General features: G+C 45.5%; 1 protein-coding gene across 1 annotated transcript in view; it reads left to right on the top strand.

The window, feature by feature from the left end:
* The window catches only part of LOC143289554 (uncharacterized), a 54854-nt gene that overhangs the window by 10420 nt on the left and 31877 nt on the right, over positions 1–12557 (top strand). The window contains exons 4-7 of the mRNA XM_076598562.1: positions 2236–2322; positions 7106–7187; positions 8038–8114; positions 11046–11132. Of these exons, the coding sequence (XP_076454677.1) occupies positions 2236–2322; positions 7106–7187; positions 8038–8114; positions 11046–11132 (333 nt within the window). The remainder of the gene's footprint in view (positions 1–2235; positions 2323–7105; positions 7188–8037; positions 8115–11045; positions 11133–12557) is intronic.

Genomic DNA, 12557 nt, shown 5'->3' on the forward strand with positions numbered 1-12557 from the left:
AACTTGGACAGTGTACCAACGACATGCCAAGAAGCTGAACCACTTCCACACAACATGCCTCAGGAAGCTACAGAACATCAAATGGCAAGACAGGACCCAGACACAGAGGTGCTCGCAAAAGCCACCCTTCCCAGCATCTTCACCATGCTGATGCAGTCCCAGCTTCGCTGGGCTGGACACGTGGCGCATATGCCAGACCATCGGCTGCCCAAAAGGCTCTTCTATGGCGAGCTGCAACAAGGGAAGAGATCACACGGAGGTCAGAAGAAGCGCTTCAGAGATACTCTGAAAGTCTCTCTGAAAGAGTTTGATATCAACCCTGACTCCTGGGAGGAATCTGCAGTGGACCGTGACAAATGGCGCGCTGCTGTGCACAAAGGCGCCAAGTTGTGCGAGGCCAATTGGACTATTCAGCCATCTGCGCATTCACAGGTAGATTCATGAGCATCCTCCCCCCCACCCCACCACCACCCTCCCCCCATCCCCCAGCTGGATGACAACGATGGTCATCATCGATCTCAATGGACACACCACCATGATAAGAATACTTATGTAGCGCCAGGTTTTGACATTTAAAAAAAAAAAAAAGGAAATTGAAATGTTACACTCTTTTATTTTGATTAAAAAATTTTTTTTTATCAAGTTCTTATAAAAGTCTTTGGAATACAGCCCAGGTTTGTGATGGTTTTTGATTTTAGGTCTCTACTGACAAAATGTTATACATTTTTTGTGTCATTGATTAAAAACATCAGTAAAATGTTCCATTTGATTTTAATGTTAAAGTAATATAATTGGAAAAGAGAAACAAACCCTGATCCCTGAAAGTGTTCTTACCTGATCTAGATCATGGTTCGCATCTTTGTAGCTGATGATGTGATTGATGTATGGAGGCATAAGCTGGCACTCAAAATTCATGTCTTCCCAACATGACAATTTGATTAAAGATTTTGGCCTTTGGTGCTTCAATTTTAATTAATTTCTGAATTAAACATTTGTATGAACTGTCAAAGAGGCAGCATCACCAGTCATTATGGCTTCAAGCCCCCGTTTTGGCATGGTAGTGTGTCCTTGGGAAAGGCACTGGACTCTGATTTTCCTCACTCCACTGAGGTGTGAATGGACACCTGACTTCAGCTGATGGAGTCTCCCGTCGGTCCGACGGATGAGTAGGTAGGCAGGCTTATCTGTCGGTGTGTGTCCTCATATGGGAGAAGAGGCCGATTCTGGATGCGCAGCACTTCCCACAGGTGTTGCAAGGGAAAACGTCTCCAGAAGTTGAGCCCTGTTTCCTTCACTCACGCTTCTCCTTAATGGCCAGCATTCTCTTGTTTTCAGACGTCTTTATGCCACTAGAGCACATCCTCCTCCAGCGAGAGCGGTCAAGGGCATCAGTTTCCCAGGAAGCGATGTCTATGTCACAGGCTTTGAGGTTTGTTTTCAAGGTGTCTTTGAAGCGCTTGCAGGGTCTTCCAAGTTCACGGTGGCCTTCCTTCAGCTCTTCCTTCAAGCCAGTGGAAGGTTAAGAAGGGCAGGATGAGAGAATTGGGTGAAACACGTTCCTGTGCCGAGCCCTAGACACAGTGGATACGAATTCACTGCCATGATGGCTGTAAAAGGCTTCGTGACCTTTAACCCTTTGGTCGCTTTAGTCACCGCACGGCAACTTGCAGCGAGAATACTGCTGGCACCAGTTGTCGAATTGAGCACTGCATTTAACAAACTTGTGCTGCTGTTCAATAAATAAAACCAAACTTAGCCAGCACTTCCTGCTGCATGTACTGGAAACGTCCTTCTGATTGTTGAACCAACTCTTGCGCAGTTTGGAGCGATTTTCAGTGGCGTTTTAAAACTTAGTTTGAATGATAGCGAGTTCTTCAACCAGTTCAGATGGCAACCAGCAGTCTCGCTTTAGACCATGCTGTACGGGACAGCAAACTGCAAGTCTGATTGAAAGTCATTTGGCAGAAAATGATTTTGCTGCTGACAGTGACAGTGGAGAAGAGTTCGTGCCACGTGGCAGTGAGAAAACGAGTACCTCACATTCCCACTGGCTGCTCTGCTGCACAGCCGGTTTTCAGATACACTGTGCAGCTGACATAGCTGGCTAGCAGCTGTTAGCAGTTTGGAACATAGCTAGTGATGTATGGGTTAACCTTTCACTTTTTTTTCTTTTTTTGTTTTGTTCATGAAGTGTGTGTGAACACTGGGTGGTGTTGCTGGTTGCACTGTCTGCAGGTGGTGGGGGTGCTGACGGAGAGCGTGCAGAAGACACACCCCTCAAGGCCCATCACTCCGTTGTCGCCTCTGGGTCCCACCACCAAGGTAAGTGTCATCAGTTGGACGTGATCACAGAGTAAAGGACTTCCAGCACAGGGTCCTGGGTTTGAATCCTTGCTTTAGCTGGTTGCAGTTCTATGACAAAGATGGTATGGGTGTCATGGTTTTGAGTTGTCAATGCCATTGTAGTCAGAAAAACCGGGGGAAAAAAAGATTTATGATCTTACCTTCTCTTCTACAGTATGCTTTGGAGAATGGATGAATACACATGCACAGAACACTCAACCATATCCGGTTTATTGGAGAATGGATGAATACACATGCACAGAACAGTCAACCATATCTGGTTTATTGGAGAATGGGTGAATACACATGCACAGAACACTCAACCATATCCGGTTTATTGGAGAATGGATGAATACACATGCACAGAACAGTCAACCATATCCGGTTTATTGGAGAATGGGTGAATACACATGCACAGAACAGTCAACCATGTCCGGTTTATTGGAGAGTGTATTCACAGAACAGTCAACCATATCTGGTTTATTGGAGAATGGATGAATACACATGCACAGAACACTCAACCATATCCGGTTTATTGGAGAATGGATGAATACACATGCACAGAACACTTAACCATATCCGGTTTATCACTTTTATCTTGGAACAAAACAATGAAAGTGAGATGAAGGTAAAGAAAATGTGGAGATGGACAACTTTTTTGTTTTTTCCAAATATGATCTCTCAGGAAGTGGAGGTAAAATCTGTCTGCACTTCTCTTCCATTGGAATTTGAAGAAAACAATTCAGACTTTATTTTCAGGGCTATTGTTATCATTACCATTTACAGAATATGTTGGAAAGTGCATATTTTGTGACCCAGTTTTGACTGACTTTCAGAGACAGATTGGGCTGGTGATCATTCTTTGGTGGAAAACGTTTTGAAATATTTGTTGTGAGGGGTTGAAAAACACCTACGATAATATGTTATTCTATCACAAATTTTTTTTTTCACTCAGAATGTGTGTATGGCACGAATGTAAAAAATTGTTTGACATCAGTTTTAGGCTTGTGTGGAATGAGGACATGGCATCCGTCTCTTTTCTCACAGCCAGACACAGCATCACATCTCACAGCCAGACACACAGCATCACGTCTCACAGCCAGACACAGCGTTACATCTCACATCCAGACACACAGCATCACATCTCACAGCCAGACACACATTATCACATCTCACAGCCAGACACACAGCATCATGTCTCACAGCCAGACACAGCATCACGTCTCACAGCCAGACACAGCATTACGTCTCACAGCCAGACACACAGCATCACGTCTCACAGCCAGACACACAGCATCACGTCTCACAGCCAGACACACAGCATCATGTCTCACAGCCAGACACAGCATCACGTCTCACAGCCAGACACACAGCATCACGTCTCACAGCCAGACACAGCATCACGTCTCACAGCCAGACACAGCATCATGTCTCACAGCCAGACACACAGCATCACATCTCACAGCCAGACACACAGCATCACGTCTCACAGCCAGACACACAGCATCATGTCTCACAGCCAGACACACAGCATCATGTCTCACAGCCAGACACACAGCATCACGTCTCACAGCCAGACACACAGCATCATGTCTCACAGCCAGACACACAGCATCACGTCTCACAGCCAGACACAGCATCACGTCTCACAGCCAGACACACATCATCATGTCTCACAGCCAGACACACAGCATCACGTCTCACAGCCAGACACATCATCATGTCTCACAGCCAGACACACAGCATCACGTCTCACAGCCAGACACACAGCATCACGTCTCACAGCCAGACACATCATCATGTCTCACAGCCAGACACGCAGCATCACGTCTCACAGTCTGACTAACAGCATCACGTCTCACAGCCAGACACACAGCATTACGTCTCACAGCCAGACACACAGCATTATGTCTCACAGCCAGACACACAGCATCATGTCTCACAGCCAGACACACAGCATCATGTCTCACAGCCAGACACATCATCATGTCTCACAGCCAGACACGCAGCATCACGTCTCACAGCCAGACACATCATCATGTCTCACAGCCAGACACACAGCATCACGTCTCACAGCCAGACACATCATCATGTCTCACAGCCAGACACGCAGCATCACGTCTCACAGCCAGACACATCATCATGTCTCACAGCCAGACACACAGCATCACGTCTCACAGTCTGACTAACAGCATCACGTCTCACAGCCAGACACACAGCATCACATCTCACAGCCAGACACACAGCATCACGTCTCACAGCCAGACACAGCATCATGTCTCACAGCCAGACACACAGCATCATGTCTCACAGTCAGACACACAGCATCACGTCTCACAGCCAGACACACAGCATACAGCATCATGTCTCAGCCAGACACAGCATCACATCTCACAGCCAGACACACAGCATCACGTCTCACAGCCAGACACACAGCATCACGTCTCACAGCCAGACACACAGCATCACGTCTCACAGCCAGACACACAGCATTATGTCTCACAGCCAGACACAGCATTACGTCTCACAGCCAGACACAGCATCACGTCTCACAGCCAGACACACAGCATCATGTCTCACAGCCAGACACACAGCATCACGTCTCACAGCCAGACACACAGCATCACATCTCACAGCCAGACACACAGCATCATGTCTCACAGTCAGACACACAGCATCACGTCTCACAGCCAGACACACAGCATTATGTCTCACAGCCAGACACAGCATCACATCTCACAGCCAGACACACAGCATCACGTCTCACAGCCAGACACAGCATCATGTCTCACAGCCAGACACACAGCATTACGTCTCACAGCCAGACACACAGCATCACGTCTCACAGCCAGACACAGCATCATGTCTCACAGCCAGACACACAGCATCATGTCTCACAGCCAGACACACAGCTCACAGCCAGACACAGCATCATGTCTGACAGCCAGACACACAATCACGTCTCACAGTCAGACACACAGCATTACATCTCACAGCCAGACACACAGCATCACGTCTCACAGCCAGACACAGCATCACGTCTCACAGCCAGACACACAGCATCACGTCTCACAGCCGGACACAGCATCACATTTCACAGCCAGACACACAGCATCATGTCTCACAGCCAGACACACATCATCACGTCTCACAGCCAGACACACAGCATCACGTCTCACAGCCAGACACACAGCATCATGTCTCACAGCCAGACACACAGCATCACGTCTCACAGCCAGACACACAGCATCACGTCTCACAGCCAGACACACAGCATCACGTCTCACACAAGTAAAATGCAACACTGGGGAAGAAATACTAAGAATTCTGGGGTGGGGTTTTTTTGGTTCACATTTTCACATGTAAATTGTAAAAACACACATTAAATTGACAGAAACTGGCAAGATTGATGCCGCATAAATCAAGAGTTATCTCTTACCCAAATACTGTGAAACCTGCCATAAGGGTAAGGTGTTAATGTACTGGTTTCTATTTGAATACACATGCATGTACTCACTTTTGCACACACTGTGTTATGCTCACACACATGCACCTCACACACACACACACACACACACACACACACACACACACAATCCCCCATTCCCCCTACACACTGATGCACACATATACATCTACCTTTGCAGTTTTTGTCTTGATAACATTGTCTTCATAAGCACAAGCTGATAAATGTATTTTTTTGTGTGAAGATCATTGACAGGACTTATTGACAGATCTTATTTGTTATCACATTCATACATCGTCGTTCTCTTTTCATTTTTCAACATGGCTATTCAGATTTTTTTGTTTGTTTTTTTTGTTCATCACTTCTATGCAAGTTACATTTGGTATCATGGAATTACCTCATAACAGCACAGTTCTAAATTGAAACTTCACAACGCATGCATAAAAAGTGCACTTGTTAACTCACTCAGTATGGCGAGTCCTCTATTCTCCTCTACGCAGACCCCTCGGATGTCCAGTGGGTGTCTGAATGACCCAACCTTTAGCTTTCATCATTGTGGTATTCTTTGTCAACATTCACCTCTTCAGTATAAGAGCCTTCCGCTTGCAATATTTTGATGATGGTAATTGGGGTGAAACGCTGTTAACGTCGTCTCTTTCACCGTTCATATGGAGAGAGTTAAACATGATTTGTAATGTTCACATGTATGATACGGTATGGATATTTATGTCGCACCTCTCCTTGGTCAGAGACCAAGCTATGAGCACTTAACAAAGTCATTTGCATAACAGGCTGCCTACCCCGTTTGAGCTGATGGACAGCTGTCATTGGGCGATTATCACACATCACATGTATATGTAGCTTATGATCGAAGCTCAACGTTTCTTAAGTTTAGATGGTTTTCAAATATTACAGACGATAGTATTTTTGAGGGTTTTTATTTTTATTTTTTAAAGATGCTTTTGCACATTTTTGTGATTTATGTTAATTTTTTATGCATTTTCTTTTTTCTGCAGATCAGTTTTCTGAGTGAGTAATTCATCTTTAATAGTTAATTGCTGATCCAGTCTCTTTAGGGATAAAACGTTCAATGTTTTTTTTTTTTTTTCCAAAACTTGGAAAGAGATGGACATTCAAGGGAAAAAACAAACCAGCCAAACTCAGTTAGCCATCATTGATGACAGCTGTGTCAGAGCATTTGTTGAAGGATATATGTTGTGGAGTATTGATGGCGATTCAGATTAAAGCGTATGATGTGGTTGTGTCTTCCTGCAAAGCAAACAGCCTTTGTTTCAGCTGGTCTATGTTGTGGTGGATACAAACATCTTCATTGGGGAGCTTGACACTTTGAAACACCTGAGAGATATGACCCTCAAAGGTCAGTGTTGGCTTTCATTATGTATATGTATATATTTTTTTCTATATCTGTATAACTATCTGTCTGGTTACACATGCATGTGCACATTCACTTTTCAACTTTTCTATCTCTCTCTCTCTCTCTCTCTCTCTCTCTCTATATATATATATATATATATCTCTGTTGATCAATCTATTATATATAAATACATACATTTATATATATATATATATATATATACATACAAATCAACCTACCTTTCTTCCTACATGTCTGCCTACCTACCTACCTGCCTACCTTCATAGAGAACATGATTTGTAAATCAGTTTGTATTTCTGTTATTTATTTATTCGTTTATTTTAATTATATTTTCTTTTATTTTGTTAATTGCCAATTACTTGGCTACGAGGCTTTGGAAAATAATGGAAGTTGGTTTTCTGCCTTTGTAGTTGACACAGGAGTGTGCATACCTGCATAAACAGGGTTTTGTGTGAATATGTGTGTGTGTGTCTGTATTTATATATGTATATGAATATGCCTCTCTCTCGGTGTATCTGTCTCCATCTCTCTCTCTCTCTCTGTATATATATATATATATATATATATATATATATATATATATATATATATATATATGTTGTTGTTGTTGGTTTTTTGGCTGTTTTTTTTTTAACGTACATAAACCTTGGGCTACAATACAACAGGGGGGGGGGGGGGGGGGGGGGGGGGGAACAAAAGGTGAGTTCTTGAGTTCTCTCTCTCTCTCTCTATATATATATATATAGATAGATAGATAGATATACTTTCTTTCATTGTTGACACAGACAGCTGAAAATGATGATGAAGCATTGGTTTTGGATGAAATTTTCAGACTACGGTCGTCCATACCTCATCATACCCTGGGTCGTGCTGCAGGAGTTGGACGGGCTGAAAATGTCATGGGCAAAGGTGAGACCAGAAACTGTCGTCGGCAACCACCTGTGCCTTGCACGCAAATGGTCCGTATCGCACACCACACCTGTGCCTTGCATGCAAATGGTCCGTATCGCATACCACACCTGTGCCTTGCATTCAGTGGTCCGTATCGCACACCACACCTGTTCCGTGCAAGCAGTGGTCCGTGCAAGCTATGGCCTATATCGCACACCACACCTGTTCCTTGCAAGCAGTGGTCCGTATTGCACACCACATCTGTTCCGTGCAAGCTATGGTCTATGTCGCACACCACACCTTTTCCGTGCAAGCAGTGGTCCATATCGCACACCATACCTGTTCCGTGCAAGCAGTGGTCCATATCGCACACCATACCTGTTCCTTGCAAGCAGTGGTCCATATCGCACACCATACCTGTTCCATGCAAGCAATGGTCCATATCGCACACCACACCTGTTCCTTGCAAGCAGTGGTCCATATCGCACACCACACCTGTTCCGTGCAAGCAATGGTCCATATCGCACACCACACCTGTTCCGTGCAAGCAGTGGTCTGTATCGCACACCACACCTGTTCCGTGCAAGCAATGGTCATATTGCACACCACACCTGTTCCGTGCAAGCAATGGTCCATATCGCACACCACACCTGTGCCATGCAAGCAGTGGTATGTATCGCACACCACACCTGTTCCGTGCAAGCAATGGTCCATATCACACACCACACCTGTTCCGTGCAAGCAATGGTCCATATCACACACCACACCTGTTCCGTGCAAGCAATGGTCCATATCGCACACCACACCTGTTCCGTGCAAGCAATGGTCCATATCACACACCACACCTGTGCCATGCAAGCAGTGGTCCGTATCGCACACCACACCTGTTCCGTGCAAGCAGTGGTCCATATCACCCACCACATCTGTTCTGTGCAAGCAGTGGTCCATATTGCACACCACACCTGTTCCGTGCAATCAATGGTCCGTATCGCACACTACACCTGTTCCGTGCAAGCAATGGTCCATATCGCACACCACACCTGTGCCATGCAAGCAGTGGTATGTATCGCACACCACACCTGTTCCGTGCAAGCAATGGTCCATATCGCACACCACACCTGTTCCGTGCAAGCAATGGTCCATATCGCACACCACACCTGTTCAGTGCAAGCAATGGTCCATATCGCACACCACACCTGTTCCGTGCAAGCAATGGTCCATATCGCACACCACACCTGTGCCATGCAAGCAGTGGTCCGTATCGCACACCACACCTGTTCCGTGCAAGCAGTGGTCCATATCACCCACCACATCTGTTCTGTGCAAGCAGTGGTCCATATTGCACACCACACCTGTTCCGTGCAATCAATGGTCCGTATCGCACACTACACCTGTTCCATGCAAGCAATGGTCCCTGGCTAAGTTCTGTAGAAAAATCCGCTTTGATAGGAAAACAGAAAAAAAAATGCAGACAGATACAATACACTACACCTGTGCGGGCATGAAGTTTGCATTGATGATTTGGGACATTTGGGAAATGCTGGAAGATCTGGTGCTTGAGTTGTGTCATTTAAAAGACTTGAAGCCTGATGTTTAGATTGTTGTTTTCGCAAGTGGGGTGTTGGCCTGGAAGTAATGCGTCTGCCCAGGATGTGAGAGAAACTGAGTGCACTGGTTTGAATCCCCCAATCACCAGTATTTTCTCCCCCTTCACTAGACCTTGAGTGGTGGTCTGGACGCTAGTCATTCGGTTGAGATGGTAAACCGAAGTCCCGTGGACAGCATGCACTTAGCGCATGTAAAAGAACCCATGGCAACTAAAGGGTTGTCCTTGGCAAAATTCAGTGGAAAAATCCACTTGGATAGGAAAACAGATTAAGTTGCAGGCAGAAAAAAAAAGGGTAATGCTGTCAGTGTAGCGACACGCTGTCCCTGGGGAGAGCAGCCCGAATTTCACTCAGAAATCTGTTGTGACAAAAAGATTAAATACAACACAAAACAATACCATACAATACAATACAATATCTTTTAGTAGAGATGCATTTTAGAAATGTCAAGATGCACAGTGCAAGGGGGAAGGATTTGTGAACGTGTTCCTCAAAAAGCACTTGCAAAATGCTGTTTGAAGCTTTTTTTTTTGCATGAAATATAAATTGCTGTTTTCTGCCGTGTGAAAGAGACTTATTTTGGAAATATCAAGACATGCAGTTTGTTTGACGACATAGCAGTCAGGAAGTTTTTGAAAATGTACTCCATGAACAGCTGCTTGTGTGTATATTTTGTTTGATACATACCATCCAGGAAACAGTTGAACAGTACTCCATGAAAAATTGCTTGTGTGTACATTTTGTTTGATAATGTACCAGTTAGGAAACGTTTGGAAATGCGCTTCAGGAAAGCTGCTTGCGTGCATATTTTACTTGATAAACGTACCAGTTTGGAAGCGTTTGAAAAATGTGCTCTATGAAAACATGCTTGTGTAGATACATTTTGTTTGATAATGTACCAGTTAGGAAATGTTTGAAAAAGTACATCTTTGAAAAAGTACATCTTATAAAGCATATCTGTTATGCATGTGGCGGTGTATGTGTGAATGTGTGTCTTCATGTTTTACATTTATTTGCTTATTTATCATCATTGTTGTCGTATTTATTTATTTATTATTATTTTATTATCATTATCATTACTACTACCTTTTTATATCATAATTATTATTTATTTATTTATTTATTTATGTAAGCTTATCTATGATTTATTCACCTTTTTTTTTTTTTCTCAAGGCCTGACTAAGCGCGTTGGGTTACGCTGCTGGTCAGGCATCTGCTTGGCAGATGTGGTGTAGCGTATATGGATTTGTCCGAACGCAGTGACGCCTCCTTGAGCTACTGAAACTGAAACTGAATCTTATAAAGCAGCTCACGTGTGAACAGTTGTGTTTTGTGTTGGCAGTCGAGGAGAGCCCAGAACGCTGTGCGGTACATTCATTCCTGTCTGATCAACCTCCACCCTCGTGTTCGCGGACAGACGCCTGCTGAGGTGAGGCCTGTGTGGGGTGGTCAAAATCTAGATGTTTTTTGGTTTTATGTTTTTGCTTTTTTTTGTATTGATGTGGAATGATGAACTCATTCATCCCTGCACCTGAGCATTGCCCTAGTGTCAAGGTTCGTTTCATTAAAACGGTGTTCATGTTTCTGCATGTGTGTAAACCACAAGCAAAGGACCTTCTACAGTGTTCCCTGCTGTGTCCCTGTTGTACAGTGCTCCTGCTGTGTCCCTGTTGTGTGTCCCTGCTGTGTCCCTGTTGTGTGTCCCTGCTGAGTCCCTGTTCTACAGTGTTCCCTGCTGTGTCCCTGTTGTACAGTGTTCCCTGTTGTGTTCCTGTTGTACAGTGTTCCCTGCTGTGCCCCTGTTCTACAGTGTTCCCTGCTGTGTTCCTGTTCTACAGTGTTCTGCTGTGTCCCTGTTGTACAGTTTTCCCTGCTGTGTCCCTGTTGTGCAGTGGTCCCTGCCGTGTCCCTCCTGTACAGTGTTCCCTGCTGTGTCCCTGTTCTACAGTGTTCCCTGCTGTGTCCCTTTTGTGCAGTGGTCCCTGCCGTGTCCCTGCTGTACAGTGTTCCCTGCTGTGTCCCTGTTCTACAGTGTTCCCTGCTGTGTCCCTTTTGTGCAGTGGTCCCTGCCGTGTCCCTGTTGTACAGTGTTCCCTGTTGTGTCCCTGCTGTACAGTGGTCCCTGCTGTACAGTGTTCCCTGCTGTGTCCCTGTTGTACAGTGTTCCCTGCTGTGTCCCTGTTGTACAGTGTTCCCTGCTGTGTCCCTGCTGTACAGTTTTCCCTGCTGTGTCCCTGTTGTGCAGTGTTCCCTGCTGTGTCCCTGTTGTACAGTGGTCCCTGCTGTGTCCCTGTTGTACAGTGGTCCCTGCTGTGTCCCTGTTGTACAGTGGTCCCTGCTGTGTCCCTGTTGTACAGTGTTCCCTGCTGTGTCCCTGTTGTACAGTGTTCCCTGCTGTGTCCCTGTTGTACAGTGTTCCCTGCTGTGTCCCTGTTGTACAGTGTTCCCTGCTGTGTCCCTGTTGTACAGTGTTCCCTGCTGTGTCCCTGTTCTACAGTGTTCCCTGCTGTGTCCCTGCTGTGTCCCTGTTGTACAGTGTTCCCTGCTGTGTCCCTGCTGTACAGTGTTCCCTGCTGTGTCCCTGTTCTACAGTGTTCCCTGTTGTACAGTGTTCCCTGCTGTGTCCCTGCTGTACAGTGTCCCTGCTGTGTCCCTGCTGTACAGTGTCCCTGCTGTGTCCCTGCTGTACAGTGTTCCCTGCTGTGTCCCTGTTCTACAGTGTTCTGCTGTGTCCCTGTTGTACAGTGTTCCCTGCTGTGTCCCTGTTGTACAGTGTTCTGCTGTGTCCCTGTTGTGCAGTGTTCTGCTGTGTCCCTGTTGTACAGTGTTCCCTGCTGTGTCCCTGTTGTACAGT

This window comes from Babylonia areolata, chromosome 14, assembly GCF_041734735.1.
Source record: "Babylonia areolata isolate BAREFJ2019XMU chromosome 14, ASM4173473v1, whole genome shotgun sequence".
Classification (NCBI taxonomy): Eukaryota; Metazoa; Mollusca; class Gastropoda; order Neogastropoda; family Buccinidae; genus Babylonia; species Babylonia areolata.